Source organism: Mycteria americana, chromosome 4 (genome assembly GCF_035582795.1).
Source record: "Mycteria americana isolate JAX WOST 10 ecotype Jacksonville Zoo and Gardens chromosome 4, USCA_MyAme_1.0, whole genome shotgun sequence".
Taxonomy (NCBI): domain Eukaryota; kingdom Metazoa; phylum Chordata; class Aves; order Ciconiiformes; family Ciconiidae; genus Mycteria; species Mycteria americana.
Window position 1 is genome coordinate 61333985 of NC_134368.1, and position 26990 is coordinate 61360974.

The 26990-nt window shown below is 45.8% G+C and overlaps 4 protein-coding genes across 18 annotated transcripts in view; 1 reads left to right on the forward strand and 3 right to left on the reverse strand.

Moving 5' to 3' along the window:
- The window catches only part of SLC20A2 (solute carrier family 20 member 2), a 58778-nt gene extending 46966 nt beyond the window's left edge, over nucleotides 1-11812 (reverse strand). Inside the window, exon 1 of the mRNA XM_075500753.1 lies at nucleotides 11671-11812. The gene's annotated coding sequence lies outside the window, so the exon portion shown is untranslated. The remainder of the gene's footprint in view (nucleotides 1-11670) is intronic.
- On the reverse strand, nucleotides 1-15118 carry SMIM19 (small integral membrane protein 19). Of its 3 annotated transcripts, none has more exons than XM_075500773.1 (3): nucleotides 14881-15117; nucleotides 14611-14735; nucleotides 1-1570 (listed from the first exon to the last, which is right to left on the reverse strand). In XM_075500773.1, exons 1-3 carry the CDS (start codon nucleotides 15036-15038, stop codon nucleotides 1518-1520), a joined length of 336 nt encoding a protein of 111 aa, XP_075356888.1. In that variant the 5' UTR covers nucleotides 15039-15117; the 3' UTR covers nucleotides 1-1517. The 3 variants fall into 3 exon arrangements, with proteins under 3 accessions (XP_075356888.1, XP_075356887.1, XP_075356886.1); XM_075500772.1 differs by lacking the exon at nucleotides 1-1570 and adding an exon at nucleotides 13313-13453 and having other exon boundaries at nucleotides 14881-15113; XM_075500771.1 differs by lacking the exon at nucleotides 1-1570 and adding an exon at nucleotides 13840-14009 and having other exon boundaries at nucleotides 14881-15118.
- The window catches only part of HGSNAT (heparan-alpha-glucosaminide N-acetyltransferase), a 26450-nt gene continuing 11138 nt past the window's right edge, over nucleotides 11679-26990 (forward strand). For 2 of the 13 annotated variants that reach the window (XM_075500756.1, XM_075500757.1), the window contains exons 1-3: nucleotides 25276-25526; nucleotides 25828-25967; nucleotides 26464-26585. In XM_075500756.1, coding sequence (XP_075356871.1) covers nucleotides 25284-25526; nucleotides 25828-25967; nucleotides 26464-26585 — 505 coding nt within the window. In that variant the 5' untranslated portion in view covers nucleotides 25276-25283. Of the gene's footprint in view, nucleotides 12289-13999; nucleotides 14246-15348; nucleotides 15533-16696; nucleotides 16777-16905; nucleotides 17071-25275; nucleotides 25527-25827; nucleotides 25968-26087; nucleotides 26180-26463; nucleotides 26586-26990 lie in introns of those variants that run through there. The other 11 variants (XM_075500764.1, XM_075500763.1, XM_075500758.1 and 8 more) reach the window with 11 other exon arrangements.
- Nucleotides 18997-25240, reverse strand: POMK (protein O-mannose kinase). Its single transcript, XM_075500770.1, has 2 exons — nucleotides 24611-25240; nucleotides 18997-24072 (listed from the first exon to the last, which is right to left on the reverse strand). The coding sequence occupies exons 1-2, from the start codon at nucleotides 24902-24904 to the stop codon at nucleotides 23299-23301; spliced, it is 1068 nt and encodes a 355-aa protein (XP_075356885.1). The 5' UTR covers nucleotides 24905-25240; the 3' UTR covers nucleotides 18997-23298.

Genomic DNA, 26990 nt, shown 5'->3' on the forward strand with positions numbered 1-26990 from the left:
TTCCAGTCAACAACAGTAACTAAAGTTTATTGATTTCAGTTTCAGCAGCTAAAAATCCATGAAAACATTTTTATATGATACAGACAATACTATCCCATACTCAAATTTCTATCAAAGTAATAATATAGGCTAGGATTTTCTCACAGTCATTGCGATTTACTTATCAATTAGTACAATAAAACCTATTTTAAAATATAAATATTACTAAGTGCAAATAGTTTTTGTATCCAATTGTAATTTAGCTGTTCAATTATATGGAAATATCTAAATAAAGAGACTGAAAAAAATATAACTGCTTGCTACAAAAATAGCTGGACACATTCTTAGCCACTGTCTCTCAACTGTTCCCTTTATATCCACTGTGAAACTATTTCCAACACACTAATCACATCTATTCGGAAGAAACTAAAATTATATGATTTCAAACTATTTTCATTAGAAAAAACAGTCCTTTAACAACTGCTTTTACTCTTCCATCTAATTATATACTCTTAAAGGCCAAATATTCAGTCAGTATGCAAAAATAAACATAGCCTTTTATTAAGGATAAAACAACAGATAAGAGTTCATAAGAAAAATAAAGATGCTCTTTGCCTCTACCAGCAACACTGTCCAATATAGGAAATGACATTTAATTTTAAAATTTTAAATACATATATGTCAAAGTCTTAGTAACTCCGTATCAGAGGCTTACTACAATTAGGTCTGTTCACAGCATCGTAACTTGCTAGACTGCATGGCTAGTATTTCCTTGGAGATATTTCACATAACACCCAAGATGTTAAAAAAAACTACCTTTCTAAAAAGCTCTCCCTTAACTCAATACTAAATAATCTGCACCTAAAACCCCACAGCCCTGCCAAGAAATCTTACCTATCTGGAATATTTTTGTGACCAACAGTCAAATAAAAAAGATTGAACTGATTAATATTTGATTCTGACATCTGTCTAAGGACAGTGTTAAGAACAATACCTTATAAGGTTACACAAATTAGAGGGCCAGCACTATCTTTTTTTTCTTTTACCTATGCACCTGTCACACCTTTTATGCAAAGGCTGTTTATTAAATGCAAGCAAAACCCCTGATTTCCTGTTTTGTAACAGTCATGGTCTGATCTTCTCCATATTCAATGTACGTTTCTACAAAAAAACAAAATTGATTTCAAGTACAAAGCAGCAGCTATCTAACCCACAAATAAAAACTACAGAGATGTTCTGCTCTTCCTAAAACAAGCTTGAAGCCATGATCATATTAAAGACACAGATGTGAGGGGATTTTTGAACTTCCAAACAGATATGCAAACAAAGTATTACAATCCAGGGGCGCAGGTAAATGAATAAGCAAGCAAACTACGTGATGTATGTGCAGCGTCCTCTCAAATCCTGCAATCCCTTCTAGAAAGTCTGGGTCTACATCTCCCTCTTCTTTACTCATGTTCTTCTCGCATGGCTTGGTCTCAGAAACTTTCCATGCCTGTAACGGAAACTTGAGCCAACTTCTTAAATGTATGATTTCTTCATCTCCACTCATCATCCACTTCTGTTTCTGAGAAGCTCCTCATCATGACACCTGTATCTCAAGAAGCAAAACAGGAAACATCACAGGGATGAAGCAAGGAAAGATGAATAATAATATGCCTCTGTGTCTTTAATAAAATCCCAACTTTCATTCAAGTTCCTTTTAGGAAATAAGAGTTCCTTTCACAACAGCAAGTTTTGCCAAACTAGGTATGTAAACATTACGTGCCAAAATTGGGGTAACCAATGAAATCTCCCAATCTGCACCTTCGTTTCTGACATGACAAGCAGGAGAAATCCTGTACCGGCTAGCCTTTCATACTGTGGAAAACATCATCGGCTGCCAAGCTTGCAGAACTAGTCTGCGGCAGCCAGCTCAACTAAAAGAAACCGCTGACCCATCTATTAACTTATCTGCTACTGACAATGCGTTATCTTTACCCAGGACCCGTTTGTCCAAGTTAAGTAGAGCTCTAGCCCACAACTGAGATGAAAAACAAAGATGTAAGCCCTCTCCTCTACTTTCCCCACTGCTCCTTAATCTACGCAACTTCCACAGTACGTTTGCATTTTTACACATTTATCAGGTACCAGAGGAAATGCTTCCACTGCATTACAGCAATTTAACTACAAGGTGACAAAGGCCTACGGTATTTTCAGGGTGTCTTTGTTCCCAAAATCATGTCATAAAGTGGGGGTGGAGGGGTGCCTATCTGTTTCTGCCATCCAAAACTTGGGATCAAGCAGGCCCAAAGCCAACAGCAGCACTGTTCAGAGCCTAACAACAAAAAGGCAGAGGGATGACTCATCCGCAAAATGAAGACACAGCCATCTTGTGTCCAAACAAGCAGCCCAAACCATTTGCCTGCCTCACGATTTTGCCCAAATGCTGAACAAGGGCGTGCAGGAGAGACGATTTCTGCAGCCTCCCCAGCCATGGAGCCTTCAGGGCAGATAAGCAGGCACCAAAACCATTCTGCCAGCCAGCTCTCAGTGAGACAGAAGCATGAAAGCAATTTTATCTCTCCGTTTTAGGGTTAAGGCCATCTTTAAATAAACATTAGCACCAAAATCTCTTACTAGCAGAGGCAGAGCAGATCCTACCTCTTATCAGCTACCATCTCAAATTCTCAGAATTCCACCTCCCATGTGAAATCCCCCCTTCTTCTTCAAAAGCACTTGACAGCAGCATGCTCCATACACGGGCACACTTCACTCAGAAAGACAGCATAGTCCTTCGCCAACGCCTCCCAGCAAAATGACAGGTTGTTTCAGCTCTCTTACGCTAGAAACAAGGGACAGCTGTAGGGACAGAGTCCCATCCAAGCACAAAAAGTCTTGGCTTTGGTTCTTGCACATTGCAGTAAAGAAGATAATTGAGCCTTGGACGGTCAAAGCAAGAAACCCTCTGACAACGCTCTGGGTATTGCAGAAACAATAGCTGTTAAGTAACTGGACAGAAATGTATTTGGTGTGCAGGGATTATCAAAGAAAAATACATATTCCCTCAACTCTGAACTCCTGAAGAAGTCCTTACCCTCAAAAGTGCTTAGGAGGCAAACAGTCCTGAAAGCCTGTGCCTCAGTGACCATGCCTGCTAATTGAGAAACATGCTATTGCCTACTCAGGAAAGGCAACTATCACAAATTTCATGGGCTTACAGAGCACAAAAACCAGGGCAGCCACACATCCCGTCAGCAGGACATCCAGAACATGTCCAGATACCATCCAATTATTTTATACCACAGTGATCCTTAATCTTTTATCATGATGATCACTGTATACAGGAAACAGAAACCACAATTTCACTGTTCCATAATCATCATAACTCCATATTCTCTCTGAGCACCAGAAATTAACTGCGGACAAGTAATTCAATTTATTATTGACATCCTCGCTTGTTAATCAGATGTCTATACTCAGTGTATGCACCATACAGATTACAAGACATCCAGGCTGCTCAATGTTGCATGCAGAAAGAGAACTGCAGAAAAAGATTAATAGTTGTCAAAAAGATCTGATGCTGGCTGTCACCTGAAGCAACCAAGGAATTTTCAGTTTTATTTTGAAGAGACAATTTACTGGCAGGCTAGTACTTCTAACTTTGATCTTCAAAGCAGCCAACACCAGCAGAAGAATTTTGTAGCTCAGTAACAAAACACAGAAACCTCCTGGACAGTTAACTCAATTACAGTATTTTGGCAAGGAAGCCTTCCCCTTATACCTTGGGGAAAGTCTTAAGATTAAACAGTGCATGTTTTAAATGCGGACGTGCCTCAATTATTTGGTGTAACTGTTCATGCACTTAATGGCTTTGAGAGGAAAAGTATTCCACGGCAACTTGCTTGGAAGACTGGTATTCTTCCTTGTTTCCCAAGGAAACAATGGTTACATAACCACACCGACCGTCCCATGCACAGAAACATAAATTATAAGGCCAATTTCAAACTAATCTGATGGAAAAGGACAGAGATTTCACAGGTGCTCAATTCCTACAAGAGGCTTGCAGAATAAATAACCAAGGCAGCCCCCTGAGCAACATGCATGGTTCACAAACATCAGGAAGACATCATGTTTTGATTAAATATACCCAAGAACTACGAGGCAGTGAGAGGCTGCTCAGGCACTGTGCTGTTGGGAAAATCAGGGACGCTAATGGTACCGCTATGTAATGGGAAGAAAGGGAAGATGTTTAAGGTACCACAGTGCCACCAAAACCGAGAAAGCTGCAGGAAACTCATCTTCACTACTTCAGCTGCTCACAGAGCTACTTTTTAATCTAGGGAGCAATACAGCAATGCCTTATGTGCCCATCACAGCTTCCATCTTTATGCGGGCTGCTGCTGACATGTTAGTAGGCAGTAGTTCTCAGGATTCGTTAAAGGCACTTGGTCAACAGTTGTCCTCTTTCGCCAATGAGAAACTGGAAAAGTAGACATATACCACATTACAGGTGGCCTCAGAAAACCCTAAAAAAAAAAAAAAAAAAAAAAAGCTTCTCAAACCCTTTCAACAAGACCTTACCCAGGCAGGGTAAGCTAAGCACTGCCACGACAGGTCAGATTGCTGGTCCATCTGTTTGAGAATCCTGCCTCCTGTGATCAGGACCAGATGCTTCAGCAGGTAGAACAGCTCGGGTAGTGAACAATGATGTAATTCACCCAAAGGGGAAATTCCTTCCTGAATTCATCAATTAGCATGAAGGTTTATATGCTTAATTTATTTTTAATCCTATTTACTGCAACTCTGGACATTGTTACTATATACATAAATGTCCAGGTCTGCTTGGAATCTGACTAAACTTTTGGCCTCAGTAATATCATGTGGTATAATTATGCCAGGTTTCAACTGTACTGATTTTCAATTTCATTTAAACACCCCTTTGTTCTTGCACAATGGGAACTAGCACAGCTATTAACCACCTCTCTTCCCTTTCCCAGGGCTCCAGCCTGGCTTGCGCCATAAGCTCCCATGCCACACTATGCTCTGTTACAGACCAGGAACACAATCTGAGGGCCTTTAAGGCAACAACTTAGCAACTTCTATCAGTTATCCAGCAACATTTCTATACGCTAAATTTCTGGGATCTGCTGGAAGCTGGCAGCTCCACCAGAATTTCACCAGGCCCCACCCTCTTCCAGATCTTGCAAGCTCACTTTTCTGATGTTTTCCACTCCAGAGCTGCCACCCTTACAAGCAAACTGGTTTCCCCTGTTGTGCTCTTTGAATCCCTCTGAGATTCTGATAAATTTAGTTATAAGAGAACAGACAAGCAGCATACCATGCTGGGCTTTTCAAGGTCACACAGGGACCTCTCCCTCTGAGCAAAGAATTCCCCTCCCATGTTCATGCCTGAATAAAGAACAAGAGTGTCCAACCAAGCAAAATCAATGCCATTTTGCTCTTGGCTGATGTTCCTGTGGGCTGCAGGTTCCTCTGTACAATAACTTTAGCCTAAGTTGTTACTTATGGATGAGCTCATGTCGTATTCATCGTGATTATTATGCCAAGTACTTACTAAAGCTCCAGTGCTATTAGTCACTGCTGTTTCTGTTCACACAACGCTTGCAAGAGACATCAAGGTATAAAGCCACACCATCATTCAACAAAAATTTGGTGAAACAAAATATAATGATGTATGCAAGCAGCAGACAAGGATGGAAGACTCTTAAAGCAAACTTGAAGTTCTGGATCTTCTTGTCTTCCCGAAACATAGTCCTGCTTTCAGAAACTATTTGGGCTGCCCTGTCTTCTCCCAGCCTCTGGAGCTAAAACTTTGGACCCCAGGCCACAAGTTCTTAATGCCAAAGTCTTTAGGAGAGAAAGAGTAGGTCTGGCTGATATCTCATGTGAAGATGGCCCCCCAAGGAGATGACAGAGTTTACAGCATCTGTGAGAAACACCACATAGCCATCACTGTTTTACCGCAAGTGTTTTGATTATGGGCTTAGAACTGGTGAACTATGGCAACAGAATACTTCTTTGCCTCAACCAAAAAGAAAATTACACCATTTCATCCGTCTTTGGAAGGATCTTCAGGCAAGCAACCAGTTGAGAGAAAACTCCTGTCCCAGCCTATGGTCCATAAACAAATGGAGCTCTTTAATGATCAAAATAGCACTAACAGAACTGGTAACAGGCACCGCTTTGTCAGCTGTTAGCTCATTAAGTAATACAACCACATGCAACTTTTTTCTCTATTTGAGTATCATATACTGATTAGAGTCAATAGAATCATAGGTCTCATAATGACAGTTAAATTGTCCCATTGCATATTTCTCAATGACCTCCCCATGCTGTTTAATAGTTACGCAGCAGTCTTAGAAACTCTGTTCTAGAGCAATGATCTTCATACTTTCTTTCTAAGAGGCCATAAACACTTTCCTGTTCTTCTGTCTCACATGTGTAAAGACGACATACTGAACTGAGTACTTCTACAATGCTCTTGGGCAATGCTCGAACAGCAGTCCAAGCCACAAGTTTCAGAGCAGTGACATACCAGCATCTCCAGGACCTCTGATCAGCCATCAAGTGGTTTGCCTTTGGCATTTCAGGATTTGCTGAGGTTGAAAGAGAAGACAGTAATGATACAGAACAATTCTCCCATCAGCAGTGACAAAAGTAATCTTGGAGGGCTTGAGTGCAATGCTTTCACTGCTTTTGGGTTGTTACTGAATATGAAGTCAAAAAGATGTGATATTTTCTGTTTGTCACACACAAAAACAGATCTTGGGTAAGGAAATCTTCTAACGGACTCAACAAAGGTATTATTGGCTGCTAGAATTCTCAATCTATTTTGCTAAAATTAGCTTTAAATAAATGTGCAATACAAGCAGTACATACTTTGCCTAAGAAAAAATCCACTGGCCACTTACAGATCATGTGAACTCGGTTATTTAGTTGAGCTAAGAACACCAATTTTTCCAAGCCTTATCTGACTGTAGATTTGGATCTATTTAGCAATGGCACTGCCACATATCAAAACACGCAATGAGCCACAGCTCTTTACCAAAGCGAGGGAAAGTTCCTGCAAACAACAGTTGCTACCATTTAACAAGAGGGTCATCAAGAAACGAGATTATTGAAAAAGCCTGCGCCTCTGCCTCTACCCTTCCAACCTTCCCTCTGAAAAGAAAAAGCAAGTCTTCCTCTTCTGTCAGTCCACCCTTCCTTCCATATTACAGTACAAAGAAATTGGATGCCTTCAACTATCACTCCCTGATGTCCCCCAACCAAAGCTATGGAAGATGATATTCTTACTTTTTTTCCCCTTCAAGCTTTTCATCAATCAGTAAAAGGGTTCCCTAAGTTGTGCTCTGTTTTTACAACCGGTGTCACAGAAGTTGGTTCTAATATCGTTCATCGGAGCGTACACCACAATCCGAGCAACGGCAAAATAGAGTCGTTCAAACATACTGAATACTCTGTGCTGGGTAAAGTTCAGTGCAGCTGTTCAAGTCCCAGAAAGACATCTGAGAGAAGCGCCATAAATAACAAGATCACATGGAGTCTCCCATTGCACAAGCAATGTACATCTTTCCTGCTCAGGAATTTATGCTTCACACCCTATGCTGTCAGTCAAGAGCGTATTACAAACTATGTTTTCAGGATGATCCAGAGGATATTTTGGAAAGTAATACAGCCCTCCTGCCAGCCGAGTCTTTTCAAAATACTCATTCTATTCCATTACAAAAAAGACAAATGTTTCTATAATCTTGTCCAAACTGCAGTCTTTCTCAGGAGCAAGCTATAGATCCACACATGCCTTTTATACATCACGGATGTCTAAAACCAGTTCCAGCAAGTCTGACAGCCTGATGGAAACTGAAGGGGACTACTCCTTCGCAGACTCAGGATCTAAGTTTTTCTTCAGATGTGCAAACATAAGATATTTTCTCAGACTCCAATTTCAGCAAATCCCTAATTTGAGCAGCCCCTTTTTAGGATTCTTAATTCATTTTACTGTTAGATTAAAATTAATCCTACTTCTCCTACAACATCTCACTCCTAGGCCTCTGCAAGGGGAGAATCACTTTTCAAAGCAGTGCCTAGCTATAATTGAGAAAGAAGATATATGGCTATTTTATAAAAATTATTTTTTTTTTCTTTTTCTGGAGTTTTGCCACAAATTGCTTTCGAGGGCTTGGTTCAGAAATTCCAAATTGAGTTTATTGTTTTTCTCATTGAGAACTAACTCCTTTTAGCAATTCTGTTAATCTTGGAGTTTGAAGTTATTTTTATTAAAGTAACGCCCAGAGTTTAGATATTCCATAAAAAGATCAGGAATTATTTTTATTAAAGTAACACCCAAAGCTTAGACATTCCTTGCAAAAATCAGGCAAACCACCTTCATTCTTAAAAAGGTTCTTAGCCTTTTCCTTGTAAACACAGATTTCACGGAGACAACGGAGCACTGAGAAGTTTCATCAGCCTTTTTTTATCAGAGTTGGAAAAAAGTTACTAAGGCAGGATTTTTCCTGCCTAAAAAAATCCTGAGCCTTTTGCTCTTAACACGACATGGGTTTTTTTCCTCTTCCCTTCTTGTCTTCTGTTACAGAAGAAGTAGCACCGATTTCCACTCCCCAACGTCAGATTTCTCATGAGACATTTGTGCTGGCTTGGGGGTGTTCTGCCAGCGGTCAATATCTCTGGTCATACTCAGTGTCTGTCCCTTAGCCAGCAGGGAGTCCTGCCGACCCAGGCGACACCAATTTGTGATGGAGCTTGTTAGACTACAAAAAACTTGTTCTTAGCCCTTAACTCTTATGCCACAACAGAAATGGGGCTGCAAAGTAAAGGATCTTACCTCCATTCCTAGGGGCCTGAGGCAGTGAAACCTTCTGCTCTTCAGTGGCAGCTCTGTCTCAAGGACAAGATCAAGTGCTGCCTTTTTGTTTGAGTGAGTACATTAATAAACTAGGTAACATCACCCAGGTTCCTTACCATGACTAAAGCACAGTTTAAGTGTTTGGAGCGGAAAGGGAACACCTTTTGATCACTACTCCCGATTCGGAGCGTAAGCAACCACGACTGAAGACTGCACTTTGTCAGCAAGCCTCCTCCAAATGCTATTGCTCTTTAGGCATAACAGGCTAAAGACATCATGGAGTTAATAACATGTTTTCCAACAAGGTGCTTCTTCCCCATTGAAGAAGGCATGTAGTGACAATTTTCAGTCTCTTTAATGTAGAAATTAGGGCTGGGACAAAATCTTTTCAATTCCTCCGAAAGAGAGGTTAAGTTGCAACATACCCACCTTTCTCTCTGCAGCGTGTATAATTTCAGCTTGCTCAACAGCAGCGGCACTCCTGAGTTCAGGAGGACTTTAAAAGGAGTGATTATGCTCACGGAAGTAAGCTAACGTGAATAAACTGCCCAGGCAACAGGGAGACATTCCAGAGCCCTGTGCTGTCACCAGGCTTTTCGCCAATGCTGCTTAATCATATATGCAAAACGCAAATTACAGAAAGATTCATCATAGGTTAGAATATTCTCAATGAATAATTTTGCACTGCGCTGAAGAAGCTTCCCTTTGCAAACCATCCTCGGACGAAGGCACTGGGATCTTCTCCCCGTTTTCAGAGCTTCTACTGGCATCAGCAGTACAAGCGGTACAGCAAAGGCTTCCTCTACAGGTCTTCTCGATGGATCAAGCAGTTTTGGAAGGGAAGTTTGAGAGCAAGTTTAGCACCACCCGAGTGTCACACTGCTGAAATTCATAACTCTTATGGCTATAAGGCACCACAGCAGCTGCCACAGGCTACGTCCTCATTTGGGCTTGGCCAGCACATGCCAATTCATACTATCCAGGCACGTAACACCGGACTGAAACTCAAAATGCTCATGGCACGGGGGAAGGTATTTTCACTACAAGGCCCACAGAGTCTACAACGTCTTCAGCTTTAAACTCAGCCACACTCATAGCTTAGAAATATTTAAGACTTTCTTGAGCCTCGTCACAGAATTTATAAAGCTCTATCCAAAAAGCTTTGATCTGTGCAGCACTGAGTATGAGACCTAGCCAGACACATTTTAGTTATGAGGAGAGAGATGGCTTTTCCACTACTTGACAGAAGATTATAGTTTTCACATAAGATTATAGAGTCATGGTTGTAACTCCATCTGAAGACTGCATTTACAAAGATCTTTTGTAAGATCTGCTGTTTAGCTGCTCCCACGGACACAACAGAGCTGTCAGATTCTCAAAAACATCCGAGTTGTAATTGAGAGCAACTTGTTAATGCTTTTCTGCAGTACCTTATAGATGCAAAGTTTTAACTGCTTTGAAACCCTTCCCTCGCATGCTTTGTGTGATCAGACACCACTAAATCTACATATCGTAATAGCTTTTTAAACAGTATTGGGTAATCTAGAAAGATCTGCCTCTGTACAGCATTCTCAAAAATAAACGTGACTAAAGATAACTTAGGCACAATTTTTTTAAAGGTCAAAAGCTTTCCCCATCCAAGACATCTAATAATTCAGCATGAACAAAGTTCCACGAGAGTTTCAGAATCCGTTCCTGTGCATGCCTACAAGCCCGACTACTATGAATGGACGCAAAAAAAAAAAAGATCTATTGTCTCTACCCTATCTGTCTTTGCTTTTAGGCACCGATTTTTTACTACCAATTAAAGAAAGCACTTTTTTTCTACATGCAGTATAGTGAATGAATGGGTAAAAATCACTGCAGAAATTTGAGGTAAAATTTCAAAAGCTGACTGTACCTTCCGTCCCAAAGCATACTTGTACTGTAAAACTGAAATATAAAACCCCCAACAAAACAGTATAGTTTTGCTGGGACAGAATTTCAATAGCTGCACTTAAGTCTGGAAAACAAACCACTACCTGCCCTTTGCTCATGGCTCAAGCTGCATTCTTCTAACGCCCTAGCAAATGCAAAAGGTACGCACCCTGGAAAAGCTTTTGCTTTTGTTGCTTCTCCTTAAAAATGTTTTGTCTCGACAAGTAAGTTTGTGAGATGCTTGTGCCACTACCTCAGGTCCATGAACACAAGCGGAGCTGCAAGCCCCTCGAGATTTCTAAGCGCTTCACGGTGCTTCCAGCTCAGCTGAGAGGAAAATTGTAAAACTATTAGCTACAGACGGCTGGGTTTAGTAAACTGGAAAGGATGGGTTCATTTTGACACGCTACTTTATGGAAACGCACGGAGCTGCATCGGATGGCTGTTGAGGACAGTGGCCCTGGAGAGCGTTACAGAAGATGCGCCATTAGAAAGGATTCATCCCCGCGCTGCCTGTTCCCTGGCTGACCGCTCGGGTGGGCAGGGCTGGTGGGAAGGAGGGCTGAGCTCTCGGTACAGCCATGAGCCCCGCGCCGGGACAACGCTGCGGCGCCCGCGGAGCGAAGCCGGGCACAGGACGCGGAGAGCCCTTCCGCGGAGGATGGAGGGGAAAGCCCACCCGGCCGGGCGGCACGCAGCCTGCCCCAGGGCCTCAAGGGGAGCCGGAGCCGGCGCCGGCCGCCCCCTCCCCGCCCGCTCTTTCTCCTCGGGCGGCCCCTTCCCGCCTCACAACGGCCCCCGCGCGCCGCCGCCGGTGAGGCGCCCCCCTCCCCTCAGCGCGGACGGGGCGAGGGGAGGGGCGAGGGCGGGGCGCCCCCGCGCGCGTGCCCCGCCGCGGCCCCACTCACCGCCCGGCGGGCGCCCTCCGGCCTCCGAGCAGCAGCAGCGGCGGCAGCGGCAGCAGCAGCGGCGGCGACAGCAGCAGCAGCAGCGGCAGCAGCAGCAGCAACAGCCGGCGCGGCCCGGAGGCGGAAGCGGCGGCAGGAAGTGAGGTCGGCGCGGGGGGGGGGGAGAAGGGCCCTGCTTCCGGGAGGTAGATGTTACCAGCGCCCCGGGAGCTCGGCCGGAGGTGGGTCTGTCCCGCGTAAATATCGCTAAGTAACGGGGAGATGGTGTGGAGCTGGGGCTTCGTACGGCCGGAGTAACGTAGGAAGGAAAAGGCAGCGGCGGGAGGAGGCCGGGCAGCGCAGCCGAGCCGCCGGCAGGCCCGGGGGTTCCCGCGTCCTCCCTACTCCCCGCCGCTGCGTGGGAACGGCGCTCCCTCCCGCCAGCCCTCGCCCCGCTGAGCCACGCGTCTGTTTTCCTCGGTTACACGCGGGGAAGCTGTCAAAAGGGACCATCTGGGCGGATGGCAAGGCTTCACCCAAAGGAGCCCTCTTCACGGGGCAAACCCGCTTAGCTATCTCCTGCCACAGCCAGTGCGGCTCAGGTCCCGTTTTACTGACCCTACAGACAATAAAGTACAGGTAATTTCAACCTAATAAAGAAGACTTGGTCAACAAAGACAGGTTTCCCCATAACTGAATGGAACTGCAGTGCAGTTTACCACTCCTCCAAGACTTAATAAGTTTTAGCACAGAACTAGAAAAAAACCTCTTTCTGGGCATACGCTCCCAGCTCTCTGTGGTGTTTGTTAGTGTTCTGTTCGCCACTCAGCCTACTCAGGTCGTGTAACGTTAGGAATTACAGCATGATACAGCTTCAAGTAGTTTTCATGATTTGGTGCTTTTATTAAGAAGTAATTTCTGCAGTATTCTTTAGGTTAACTGATTTTGTGATTTACCTAGAAAGAAAAAAGTCACTGGGGTGTGGTATCTCTTCTGGGTAAGCCGTGATCTTTCTGTTTATGCAAATTTTTATAGACAATCCCATTCTTTAAAGCAATTTTACTAAATTAAGCTAACCACCTTTGCTATTAACATTACAGTATTGGCTTTAAGTGTCTTCTAGACATGCAATTTACTGTGTACTTCTCAGTTCTCAAAGTTTCTCCAGGAAAGGTTCACAGTATTGCATATGCAACCTCCATATAAACGCAAGAGAGCGGAATCTTTCTGCGCTACCGCCAGCGACACTCTGGGCTCTCAAAGCTGTTCACCTTCGCTAGGCAGTAAGGCCACAGTATCTTCATTCACATTTACTGAACGCATTCAGCAAATTCAACAACGTGTGATCAAGGAACAAAAGGGTTTCCAGGCAGACAGGTACTGCCTTGCTTTCTCTAGGGTGCTGTTACCAGAGAAGGTAGGAGCTGATTTCCAAGGTGCCGGCAGAGAGAGAAATAATTTAAAACACTGGTAAGACTGCACTTCTCTACACTCAGAGGTTTCTCGGAGCAGCTCTGCCCTGTGTTGGGTATGTTCATGCTAAATGTTTCAGTAGGCACTCAGTTTACTTCACGGGGCTCAGAGAAAAGCTACCGAGAACAAAGGTTTTTGGAGAGTCCCCTTCCTTTCCCCCTTGCTTTCAGCTATGTATCCATTAAGAGGCATTGAAAATGGCTCCACACTGACTCTTATCATCAGCCCTGGAAATATATCCTGAGTTCCTACAATTGTGGGCTTCACTCCACTGAGAGCTGTACGCTTTCAGTCTGTTTTGGTGGCTGTTGCTGCTGTTCATACTTCCTTGCTGAAAAAAAGAAACACCGATCAATACCGATTATACCATTTATTATATACATGTATATATGTGTGTGCATGTATACATATCTATATATATACACGTACAAATACGATAACAATCAAGAAATAGACTTAAGATTAGAGAACGTAATTTCACTGCTTAGCCACACGAGGGGAAGTTTCAGTCACCACGTGGAACTAGTCCTTTAGCATATGGCCTTGGAAAGGCTGAACAGTAGGGTCATAGCAAAATGTCAGTAAATTAATGGCAGACCACTGTGATTCCATTCAGGTCCTTTCATTTAAAAAAACAAAAAAATTAAAGACTATGGCTTCAGAAGTACTATTACAGATGACCCAAACGACTCATTAGTCACACGGTTGATCTCCACATCACTCATCTCCTCCACAATATTCAAGCCACAAGCTAACAACTACAGTGACTTCAAAATTGATCTGGTTAGCAAGGCAAAGGGAGATCAAAGAGTTGTGTGTGGTGGAACAAACACCAACAACAAATGCCAGCAGGCATTCCTCTGTAGGAAGCACGTCCTTTTTTGTTCCTGCAGAATGCAATGGCCTGGTTAAGAATCTTTACATTAAATCTTCACATTTAAAAGGTGGTTTCAACTCATTAAGTATTTCTTGCCCATATTCCCTCTAGGCGTGCATGTATGGCAGATGTGAAGCAAGTACAGGTGTTTCTCTGAACTGGACCTCTGGAATACCAGAGGCATGGGGCTCTTTCCTACCTCCATCCTGACCTTCAACATTAAGATGGGAGCAGCAACACTTGTTGGTACAGTAAAATTCTCATTTATTTCCAATTTATGAATTACTCGTGATTCCACAGTCCTCTCAACTTTTACAAACCAATCCACGTTTTGACAATATTGAGACATTCCCAGCTCTTTTAAACTTCAACATTGGATTCGTTGACAGCTAGAAGAGACTCGCACAGCTGCTCCCTCACTCCGTACTTCCTCACACCTCAATCCTGTGACCCACGCTCCTGCAGAGCCCCTGCTCACATGGTGCCACAGCACCGGGGCTCCGCCCTGGCGTCCCCACTGCACGAGGACTGGCAGGCTCGAGGCCACCCCTGCAGGAACCGTCCCCAGCAGCCCACTGGCCCAGGAGAGCCCCCTCTTTCCTTCGACTTACCGATGGAGTACATCTCCAGTTGCTGCCGCAGGCGGATCTTCTTCATGCTGTCGTAGAAGTTGGGCTCGGGCGGCGTCTCGGCGGCTGGGGGCAGTGTGAAGATGCGCATGATCCTCCTCTTGTTCCTGCGAAGGGGGCAAGGCGGTGAGCGGCCCGGCCCGGCCCGGCCCCGCCGGCACGGCTACACGTGGGGCCGGCGCGGCCGCTTCCCGACGGGAGCCCTCGCCCCGCCCCCCGCGGTCTCTCCCCCCCCCCGCGGCCTCCCCTCACCGCCGCGCGTAGACGAGGAGGGCGAGGCTGGCCAGCACCACCAGCAGGTAGACGTTGGTGGCCTCGTTCCACGCCTCGTGCACCGAGTAGTCGATGGCGCCGCTGTCGCCCAGCGCCGCCGAGCCGCCGCCGCCTGCCCCCCCGGCCGCCGCCGCCATGGGGGAGAACGGCCGTTGGGGGACGGCCGTTAGGGGCGGCCCCGTGGCGGCGCGCGGGCGGCGGGAAGTGACGTCAGGCGAGCCATCGGGGCCGGCGTGAGGCGCCGCGCCTCGGCCTCCCTGCCGCCATCTCGGGGTGGCCCTGAGCAGGGGCAGTGAGGGGGCTGGCGTCGCTTCGCCCCCCCCCCCCCCTTTTATTTCCCTTCTAGCTACCAGTCCCTGGGGGATCGGACATAAGTAGGTGGCGGTTCCTCATCCTCTCGCCGAGGATGCAGGCACAGGGGCTATAACAGTCTTCTTGCTTTCGCAGTGCCAGCGTCTGAGGGAAAACGCGCAGGCGGGTGGAGGGCCGGCAGAGGTGTGAATTCAGCAGCTCTGAAAGCCTGGCAGGCGTGGAGTCAAAAGCACCTTCAGCCGCCTGTGCTGGTGCTCGCTCTGTGGCGGTGGAGTCGTGGGATGTAGCTCAGCGGCGCGTGGTGTGGAGAGAAAAAGAGGTTCAGATTGTCACGAGCTTTCACTTTTCACATAGGAACTAAATTTGACAGTTTAGGTTGTCAAAATAGAAACAGCACTTTCTGAAAAATCTTGCCTGTTTTTTGTGTGTGTGTGTCAAAACAGGAGTTGCTGGATATTCAGATGCTGGAGCAACATAGCTTACTCCTGTCTTCCATATGCTCCTGATGCCAAAAAGCACAATTCTAGGATTATGCTTTGGCAGAAAAGGTGGAGCAGAGCAAGTGTTTTGGTTTAGAAACTTGAAAAGTTGTCTGAACTGTTTAATGAGATGCACATTAAATAGGCAGAGGATGTTCTAACACACATACACACACACTTTTTTTTTTTTTTTTTGTACTGCCTGATGTGGCATATTTGACCTACATGATAGGTTAGGTGTGCTGTCCTTTATCCTCTCCTCCTGTTTCTTTCTATCCACCTCTGGCCCTGATGCTTCCTTTTACCATATCTTCCTTCAGATACTAGAACTATTACAATGTAGAAATTATGGATATGGTTCATCTCCCTTTGCTTTACACATATTTGGGGTGTGTGCTCATGCTGCGGTTATTTGTCTTCACCCTTATAAGACAATAAGGGGAAAACCCAAGTATTTTTAGGGCATGATTTATCTAACCTATGTCAAACCTGCAGAATGAGTCTTCCTGTGCCTGGGAAGTGCTCTGACCCCTTACTGAGTAGAGGGAGTCTGCACACCTCGCTTGGATGGCACTCACTTTGCAAATGTCCAACCAGCCTGGGAAAACTCCGTCCTTCAGGGAGCCATTTTCTCAGTGCAAAATGTGCTGAGTCCTTCTCTTTCCATGCTATGGAACAGATTCATTTTAAGAAGCCTTAGATCAGGGCATAAAAGGATATGAGTGAAAATGACAATAAAAAAAAAAAAAGCTAAGGCACTGTTATCATGAGAAAAGTTCCTTGCCCCACATGGTGTGGGAAAGAAAAGTAGAACAGCAATTAGACATAATTCTAGGTCATTAAATCGGGATGGCACCCATGCACAGAACTGTGGAAACCACTAAGAAGAAAAAAAAAAAGTCTATCACTTATGCAACGTGACACAAGACAGTTAATTAAGCATGGGTTTACAGGGATTTTAAATAGTTTCTCATGAAGTTGAGGCTTTTTGTTTGCTTTTTTAGGATGTTGAACTTTTCTGCTAACAGACCTAACAAGAAAACATTAAACATCTGTGGAAGAAAAGTGGAAAGAATAAACATAAGTAACTTAGGTGCTCTTTATATTTCACTACTACCTCTAGACCTCAGTTGAGATCAGGCTCCCTCGTACGGGGTGTAGAGAAGCTGTATTTAAGCTGTATCTAAAGGCACTTTTTGTATTAACCCTACAGCTCTGCTCTGGGCAACGTGGGAAGGGGCTGGAATGCCCCAGGACTGTGCACCCAGCTTCCCGTCCAGAGGAAACCAAGGCCCGCATCCACAAAGCATGACTTCAGGTCTCAGGGTTTTCTCTGCAGCCTCCAGCACGCAGGAACAGACTCTGCCTCACTCAGCAGGTGCCTGATTTGTTTGATTTAATTAAGTGCTTGATTTAAGGCTCAGATAATCCACTCACCCCAAACCTAGAAGATAGGCAGAGAGAGATTTTCTTCCTCCACATACCCCTCTGAAGTTAGCAAATGTTAAACAGTGGGTAGGACAGGGTTATGTTGAGGAGCACAACATTCAGTGCTGTGGTGAGTGTGAAAGCCTTGCAAACCTGAGAAAAAGGGGTGATCTCCCACTTGCTGGCCTGTAGCAATAGGAGTTCTGGGGGTGTAGGCCTTCTGCATGACTTCCTTGCAGAATCTGGTTCAAATACCAAAGTTGGTTGACTCTTAAGCCTCGGTTAGCTTGTCCTGGTACACTGTTGTTTCCTTTTATAGCTTGGGCTGTTGTTTCAGTCTTAGGCGCCTGAAACACCTTCAGAAATGGGAATGCAAGCTGCTGTTGAATTTGGTCAGAGCTAAGTCAGGCCTTGCAGTTGTCATTACGTGCACAAGAAATGGTGTGACCTGTCCGTGTAGATTATGTAGCATATTTATTTGTAGCTTGGATGAGGTGGGATGGGATAACCAATGCTTGCGTATGCTGTTAATGCATGAGGAGATCAGTTGTTTTCTATTTTCTTATACTAAAGCTGCTTGTAGGGAAAGGACTGTCATTTTGTGCTATGCCTGTGTAGCATCTGACCTCCAGGATCCTGGCCTGTGACCAAAGCATGTAGGCACCAAACAAGTAATATATAATAATAATAGTATATGGCATTGGCGTAAGCTATTCTGGCAAAACATAGCTAATGGAGACCCAAGCTTAGTGGCTAGATTTTCAACATTACACAGTAGCAAATAAGCCTGGGGAGTTTCAGCTATGGGTCAGACACAACTCCTCACAGGAACCAGCTCTTGAGGAGAAAAATACATAGCTGTGTGATTTAATTAAAACAAAAAATCCCAACTTTTTCCAAAAGTGGGAACTTTGTTCATTCCACAAAGAAATCTAGCGTGTACTTGATAAAAGCACCCACTTCAGTCCCATAGATTTGTCAAGAGAATTGCTGAAAAGGGTCTTCCAGCTCTACAAGGAAAGAACTTTCCAAAAGTCCTTAACATCCAGCACCTACTATAAATTTGACTGAAAGCTGCTGAATATTATCAGTTTTGAAAATCCAGTTACTCCATATCCAAAATGTGAATGCTGGAATCTAACAGTAAGCTTGTTCTTTTGAAAATTATGGCCAAAGAATCTGTGTGTGTCTCTCTATATAAATATATAATTTTTAATGGATTTTGAATTACCCAGAGCTAAACAGAATCAGAAATCGCTGACATAAATATCACTGTCATGTAAAAATATTCACCATTTACTCCTGATAAATACTGGATTATAGACTTCAGAATACAGACTGACAATTATTGGAAATCATGTGGTCATCTCAAGTATACAGTATTTCAATTAAAATAAAACCATAAAATCCTTTTTCTTTTTTAAAAGCACCATCTAGCATATAATTTATTTGGATGAACTCTACAAATATACGCATTATATCATGCCAGAAGAACTTGAGAACCACTTTTTTCTTGTTCCCAGGGTCTCTTGACTGTTGGTAAGTCATAATGATAGAATCGGTTTACAGTTGCAAATTCTGCCAAATATCTCACAAATTATATTTGGCAAACAGCACTGCTTCTGTTTCACAGAAGATAATGATCTGATGCTTTGTTTGTGTGGCACCAAAGGAAAATATTGTTTTAGAGCTTGTGATAGAATTTCAAAAAGTTTGTGTGGTATTCTAAACTTCTGATACACTTAATAGTTACCACTCTATTAAATACAGAGTAATATGGACTTCAAAAGTGTCCTTCAAAAAAGAAAAAAAAAACCCTGTTCAGTTAAATGGGTTGTGTCCATTTTATTTCCTCAACGTTTACCCAGACCTCCATAGCAGCTGCTGCGGATATGCATGCAATACTTTTTACATCTGATGGTGTCGAACATACAGATGAGTTGCCGTAAAGGCTGCTCACCTGTACAGGATTTAGTGTTATAGACCTGCTTTTAGGATGTAGTTTGAAACCCACGGCACACGGAGAGAAAGACACTACATCAGACTTGAGCCACCTAGAAGCCTGAAGCCAGCAGACAGTTTGGAAAGGAGAACAGCATAACCTTGACAGTGCTATTCTTTGGATGACTCTGAGGAGAAAAAGAAAGGAGCGGTGGGTTTGAACTGAATCTGGGACTCTGCTCTGAGACAGGCTGTTTCCATTCTGTATCCTGTGGTACAAACCTAGCTGGTAAGGGCTAAGCTTTATTGGGAAATCCACTGGGAATTTGTTTTGACAACAGCATCGGACCAAGGGTAGAGCATACCATACCAGTAGTGGGTCCAGATGCCCTGACACAGTTGGCACCCACAGCCAGATTGTCAGCAGGCTCAGCTGGCATGTCCCTGTCTTCACTGCTGGCACAGCAGTGTCCCGGGGAGTTCAGTCTGGGAACTAGGTGCTGTTTCTTGAGTCTGGGAGATGGTCTCTGCTTGGGTTCTTTGCCTAGCTGGTCAGATGTGATGGGCAGGATGTGCTGTGGGACTGCTGCAGGGATGGCAGAGGAGGCATTGCCCAAAAGGGAAGGGCAAGGTGGTGCAGATCACTGACCTCAGCAAAAGGGTTGTCCTGTCTCTGGGCAAGGGGCCAGACCCAAGGCCTTCATCTTGGTGATGGCAGCAAACAAAAGCCCTGTACCCACTGGGACCGTATCTGCCTTGACACTGACCACCTAGGGTGGTTTGGGGAACCTCCTCTGAAGTTTTCTGTATGAGATGAGCACCAGTAGCAGTCCTCCTTGTGTGGCCTGCATCTTTGTGCAGCTTCTTTGGCTGGACTTTTGGGATGGAGGAACAAGGATACAATAGGAAACCTGGCAATAATCATCCCAGGAAAAGCATCTTTTGTGGGAAAGGACAGGGAGTGTGGGCCCCTTGGTTTGAGCTTGAGATGAGAACCGGCAGCTGTTGTTGAGGTTAGGCAGATCTGTGGCAGTGGCCTTGGCAGGGGAGGTCATGTCCACTGCCCAGAGGCAGTCTGGGGAGTGGATGAGGAGAGAAGGGCTTGCAGGCTTCCAGCTGTGAACAGGCCTCTTCCTGCTCTTCATCCTTTCATGTTTTTCACCAGACATAGAAGAGCTGCTTGTACAGAGGCAGCAAAGCCCCCAGATGTTTATCCAAGGCTGTCATTGGTGGTGAAAACTGGAATGGCCAGCAGAGAGAACTGGAAAGAGATGAGGCAACTGCATGTAGGGCTGGTCTGCCTCTTTTTCCTTCTCTGTGAGGCCTTGCCCCTTCCCTTTAAGGGAAAAGAAGCTGGAAATGTGGAGGGGACAGGATTCATGCAATCTTGAGATTGTGGAAGGGGTTAGTGGGGAAGAAGGATGGAGGGGATGCAAACTCCTCTGATTTTATTGAAAGACTGGAAGGAGGTGACACTCAAACTTGGTTGAGGTTGCACCAGGTTGAGATTAAAAGGGATGGTAAAGTACATAAATGCCATGAGCAAGTTAAAGGGGAGGCAGGCCCTTCAACTGGCATGTGTGCCTCTTCTGACAGCCCTTATATCTATCTGTCTTGTTACTACAGACTCGCTAATGCAAACGCAATGGGATCTTTTAGGGGTTTGTGGAAGTTTGCTAGCAAAATACTGGCTCCAAGGCCAGATCCTGGCTATGTTTGGGCACGAGAGACTGCAACTGCTAATAACTAATGCTAAGCTGACCTTCGTGCTGCCATCTAGTGTTTCCTCATAGACAGAAACAACATCCCAAAAAAGAAGCTTTGAAGCTCCATAATGCAGTATTCAGAACAAATGAACAAATGTAATTTATTCCTGCTGAAATACAACACTGGACAACACACAAGCTGAAGGAGAGGGAATGGGGAAGAGATATGTGGAGGACCCAGTGCTCAGGGTGAATATTTAGGGAGACACCTTTTCTTAAAAAAAATTGTAACTATTTCATCCAGGAACAGAGAGAGACATCTCCATGGCAAAATAACTGCAGAACCAGAATTTGTCCTCATTTGTTTTTCACTCTGTGAAATTAATATGGCTGTTTGCAAGGTGCAACAGTACACAACAGAGCAAGAATCCAAACAGAAGCTTGTCTTAACTGAGAGAGACCAGCATAAGAAGCTTGGCAGGTTCTTCTTGTCTGTCCTTGCTACTCTCATAAAAACCACATGGTATGTTTACTTCACAGCCAGCAGATGCTGATTTTTCTTTCAAGTATGCGTGATGGCTAACAAGACGTAACAAGTTATTGCTGGGGGCACATGCAAAAGATTTGACTCTTGGCCCTTCAAAGCTTGGTCCCTGGCTTTGAGGAGCTGTAACAGGATACTTTTCCAACTGTTGCACATCCTGGATTCATGCTGGAACTGTGGAACTCTAACCCTAATAATAACAACTCAGGAGTTCATGGGCTGGATGATACAATTACAACAGAGAGAGCATTCTTTTTCCCCAGGCTTCTTTAAGGTGTTTTGAGTCAAAGTCCAAAACAAACACGAAGCATCCAAAATCATTGTTCTCTTTTGGACACCCTGACCTCTGAGCTTTGCTTCCTGACAACCTGAGCAGCAAAGCTGCCAGGAAAGACTGCACAAGTGAAAAATGGCAAAAATCAGCTAATTTAAGAAAACAGACTGCCCAGAGGGAAAGGAAAGCCATAATGAGCAGCCTTTAAAGGGCTCCTGCTGGCATTGTGTGAAATCAGGTATGAATTTAGTAATTTGAAGGAAAGTTTTCCCATTTACAATAAAATTTTGGTAGCAATAGAACATGTGCATTTGAACATTATGTATAGAAACTGACTGCATGTTCTCAGTGCAGTCATAACACGGCTTGTTTAGGTGAAGAGGAATATCAGCACAGCAAAGAAGAGAACAAAACGACCATGTACTTCTCTGCTTACAAATCACCTCTCAAGTCAAAACATGAAAGTTGTCTCAGGCCCTTAGGTCCTTCAAAGACCTAGTCCACAGAACAGAAAGTCCTCAGGTGCATAATGGTAGAGTCCATGTGTCTCGTTCATACTATTCCTGTTTTTTCACAGAGAGAACGAGTACATCCCAATCCCACCAAACAGAGCCTACTGCTGGATTAAGGCATCATTAATCTTCCTCTCCGGCTGTTGGTACAAGACTGTAACGTCCATGTAGGTACCAAAAGCTTTCTCCTAAATACATTGAACAAAAAAGCAGCCTTTCTTTATGCTTAGCAGGCTTTGAATTCAGACCCAATAGAGTTGTATGCTCTGAATATAGGGCTTTTATTTTCCAAAGCTCTTGTTTAACGCTCATTGCTGTGGAAGGAAGTCACATTCTCTTTGAGTTCCTTGTTCTTCCCCCTTCCATCAAGTCATGATGACACTCAGCAAGAATAAGTGAATTAGAAAAAGATACCCTTCAGCTCTCTTCTAAAGTGCTCAGGATATCTGTGGATTAAAAAAGAGCAAGAGAATCCTGTTTTACAGCTTCATCTCCAAAGAGCCTGTCTGACAACACTACAGGGCAAAGGCTTGAAAACCAAGAGCATGTGTCTGTAAGCAGGCTCTTCAGGATCTGCATCATCTGCTTGCTTCCAAAGTGGCCACATGCTTGCTGCTGTGGGATACGGGGCCCACAGAGCAATGGCCATACAGCTCCAAAAACAACCTACTTGCCATCCAGCAGGGAGAGATTGCCGTTGGGGCTCTGGCATTGGGGTTCACCCATTGCTTCTACTCCATGGGGAAGTGGGTGAGGACTTTGTAGATAAGACACAGACCAAAGCCACAGGAATGAGCGCAAAGCTTGTGGGGGACATGCCATGGTCTCTGCTCTCCAGTCCTCTGCCAACCAGTTTAAGTGGGCCAATATTTTTTTTAACTCTTTTTCTGCATATTTTTTTAAGCAAGTTTTTGTGTTAATGTTGCCAAAGAAAATGTATTATTTCTTGAGGAACAAATTTCCCCCTGCACCCACACAGCTTCATTTCTCTCCCTCCTCCTCTTCCAATGATAGATTAAACATGCCAATGGGAAGCTTGCACAGCTCCAGCATTGGGTGGATTTATTTTTTTTTTAGACCCAAAGGTACAAGTTTGGTTGTTGTTATCTTCTCAGTTTTGGGGACAGAGATTTTGCCCTTCAGGCAAGCTAAATAAATAGGAAGGACATCAACTTCAGTATGTTGTTTGTCTCATGATTCACTATAACATTTCCCTAGTACCAGGCATGGCCGCCTCCCGAATAAGCAGAGTTAAAACTTTCCTGTAGGTGTCTAAGACCTCTTGGGCAGAAGGCCTTTCAGCCGGATCCTTCTTCTTACATGCTGCATGGATGTCAAACAAATGCAGTCGCACAATGTCACTTCCTTCAACATGGCCTAAGAAAAAATTGGACACATCCGGGATTTTCCAGATGTCTGTTTTCTCGTCATAGGGGGGCATGAGGTCATCCTCGAACGGCACCTCTTCTCCATAGGGCCATCGCTGCTCGGGAGCTACAAACTCGCCCCGGAGCTCCCGATGACCACACTTCACCAGCCTGCCGGCACTCCTGTTCACAAGAGGCAAAGCGTCCAAATCATTCACCAGGACGTGAAAGTCACTTGTTAGGAGATACTGAGAGAGGACCTTGTCCAGGTCATTTGAGTCGCACATCACTAAGGTGCCCAGAGGGCTGCTGTGCAGGTACCGAATGATGCTCACATAGTCTATAGCAAGCATCAGCCTGCGATGCCAGGTGTTCATGCCCTTGTACTTGGGGATGTGGAGAGTTTCATTCAGGCCCCTCAGGGAGCCTAGAGGATGGTACTCGGTGAGGATTGTGAATTGCTGCTCACAGTAGCCAAGCAGCCGGACAACATGCTTGCTTTGAAGTGCTTTCAGCATCTTCAGTCCGTGGAGAAAGTCCTCCTTCAGTTCTGAGTTGGTGAGCTGTGAAAGGACCACTTTGTTTTCCTTCCACTCGGAAAGGAAGACCTGAGGACACACAAGAGACACGTAAGACACGTGGAAAGCCTTCTTCCACTGACTGCTACCAGCTGCCGCTGACCTCCGAGCTGCTTAGACACAACCGCAAATTACAGTCACCAGGCACAGTCAAGCCTTTAAGTAGGGCCATGTACCTCTCACAGCAAGCCCTTATCGACATCATCATTACATCATTATTTCCTAAGTTTTCTTTGGAATGGGCAATGGAGATGAATTAAATTATTTCATACCACCCAACTAGCCAGTCTTACTCTGCCACGATTGTACCACGCTCCACAAGCGCTCCACCGATCTCTGTGACTTTTCTTGTGTAGCTGGATGTCGTTCGGTGTCAGGGAGGTGGCCCAGGGCTCCGGTCACGCTCTCCTACCTGTTCTGTGCACCTTATCAGTAGCCATATGCCCCTGGATGTCTACAGTAATTAGCTGCTGCGAGGATAATTATAACAGCAGTATGGGCATTAATTAGCCAGCAAACAGTGAAAGCTCTTTATCCACAGGGGAGAAGAAAGTAAAACCAAACCTACCTTTTTCACCGCACCTTCACCAACACACTTGAGTTTCCTGACTTCCTTATTTATGGCTTCGCAGGAGAGCCACGGGGAACAATTCTTCACCGCTCCCAGTTTGAAGTACCCAAAAGAGCAGAGGCCGGGGTCTGTTTCGGCACGTCCCGAAGAGATGTAAAACTGGTTGAGGTACAGGTAGAGAAGGGCATTAAGAAGCAGGACGGCCGCAAGGAGTAACGCCAACGAGAGGGATGACGCCTCCCTGGGAGGAAACTCCCTCCTAACGAAGTGCGGTTTCTTTTCCATGGCCATGCCTTCTGCATTCTCCGTGAAAGATGGAGGCTAAGCAGGACCCTCTTCCCAGCCCAGGGATTTTTCACTGCAGGCTACATAGCTGCCTCGCAGACACCGCGGTCCTGAGCCTGCAGCCTACGAGAAAGGCCACGCGTGGCAGCGGTACCTGTTAAAAGCGGTTTCGAGCTCGACGCTCGCCTCGCTGTTCATCCTGCTTTTCTAAACAGGAGGCGCCGGGCTGCCCCGGGCCTCCGGGCAGGGCCGCTTGACCCCGGAAAACGCAGCAGCCGCGGGAGCGGGGGGAAGGACCGACGGCCCTTCCCGGCCCCGCCGCGGCCGCGCAGGGCGGTGGCGGCGGCGGCGGCGGCGGCCCCGCCCCGGGGCGGAGCGCAGCGACATGGCGGCGGCGGCGGGGCTGGTGGCGGCGGCGGCGGCGGCGCTGGGCGCCCTGCTGATGGCGCCCGGCCTCACGCAGCCACACGGGGAAGGCCCGCCGGAGGGGAGCGGGCCGGGGCCCCGCTGGGGGGCGGTGGCGGAGCGGCGCCCCCCGGGGCGGATGGACCAGGCCCTGCTGCTCGTCCGCAACGAGCTGCCCGCGCAGGGCCTCCGCCTCGCCGCCCTCTCCAGCGCCTGCCACCAGGTGAGCGGAGCGAGCCGCGGAGGGGTGGTGCCGTGTGTGTGTCACGCACCGGCCTCCGCTTTTGACAGCCCTGCCTCGGCCCTTGGCGGGGCTGCTTGGCTTTTCTGGCGTCTCCCCGTGGCTTTGTTAGGTGCATTTCCTCTGTTTTACCTTCGAGCGGCACGTCGGGAAGGCCCGCAGCCGGAGCTGCTCCAGCCCCTGGGCATCTTCCCTTGTCTTCTCCTTTGCTGCTATGCAAAGCAGGACCCCCTTTCACTCTCCTTTGGCATTAATGAGCTCCCTTCACCTTCTTCTTCCACAGTGCTTGTATCAGTTCCTGGCGATCATCCCACCCAGCAACAGGAGCCTGAGAAAACTGGGCACGGCAGCGGTAATGGTTGATACCCAGCGTCCACTCACCCTTTTGCTCAACAGCTCTGTGGGTGACAGAGAGCTCTGCAAGTACGTGGCCCAGCCCCAGATGACACCTGCATAGCTCTATCCTATATTTGGGTTTTTTTTTCTTGAAGTCATGCACCTATTTATTGCCTGCTCATCACCTTCTTTTTCCTGACTGTTTAGACCTAGAGTTCAGTCTTCCCTCCAGCTGCTGTAACTGTGGTGTACATTGTAATTGTGCTGAAAGGATCTAGGTGCAAGCAGGAGCTGAAATGGTATGCGTTGAGCCAGCATGTGCAAGCGCTTGGTTTCTCTTGCAAAGAGGCTGTAGCTCAAGGCGACAGGTGATGTAGTAGGCAGTGCATGTGTGGTAAAGCATCTGTGTTGGGCTAGGGGACGGTAATGCTGGGCAAAGGCTCCTTGCTAGATCACGCTGTTAGGCCAAGTTTTCAGCTTGCCTTTCCTACAAGCATTGAGGCTTACACCCCCCAAATGCTGCTGTGGTACCTGCACGTAGCAGTGATGGCTCAGCAAGTTTCATTTCCTTTATCCTTTGCAGGATTCAGTATCATTTTGGAGAGTTTGGCAATTACTCCCTTGTGGTAAAGACCCTAAGTACAAGCACCAAAACTGTTTCTTGTGACCTAGTCATCAATGAAGGCCCTATCAACAGCTACCTCCGTATGTAACGCTCTGTTTTCCCCTTTCATTCTACAACTTGCATGTCTCCCAGCAGAACCAACTTCCTAAAAAGCCTGTGCAGACGCTCATGCTGTGCTGAAGATGTGTCATGTGCCTGCTCCTCTGTCAGCATCTTACCTCCTTATGTTTTATACACCCATCTTGAGGCCCTGACCAGGATCAGGCCTGTTCACATGATATACTGTATGACCACAACCTTTTTGCAGCAGGGATTAGCCCAGAAAAATCAGTGGGTATGTGTCCAGAGGGAGATATTTTCAGAGTTAGTTCCTGTTTCCCTGTATGTTTATGTATGTACACAGAATCCTCCCTCTTCTTCCCTCTGTCTTGCTTCTCTCACAAAATAGGAAATGATTCATACCGTGTTTGGATTTTTGTTTGTTG

Coding starts and splice junctions, on each gene's coding strand:
- SMIM19 (XM_075500771.1), bottom strand. CDS start 15,038: ATGGCGGCGGCGGCCGGGGGGGCAGGCGGCGGCGGCTCGGCGGCGCTG. Junction 14,736..14,880: donor CTCCTCGTCTACGCGCGGCG/GTGAGGGGAGGC, acceptor CCCCCTTCGCAG/GAACAAGAGGAGGATCATGC. Junction 14,010..14,610: donor ACTGGAGATGTACTCCATCG/GTAAGTCGAAGG, acceptor TGCATTCTGCAG/GAACAAAAAAGGACGTGCTT.
- POMK (XM_075500770.1), bottom strand. CDS start 24,904: ATGGCCATGGAAAAGAAACCGCACTTCGTTAGGAGGGAGTTTCCTCCC. Junction 24,073..24,610: donor GTGAAGGTGCGGTGAAAAAG/GTAGGTTTGGTT, acceptor GTGTGTCCTCAG/GTCTTCCTTTCCGAGTGGAA.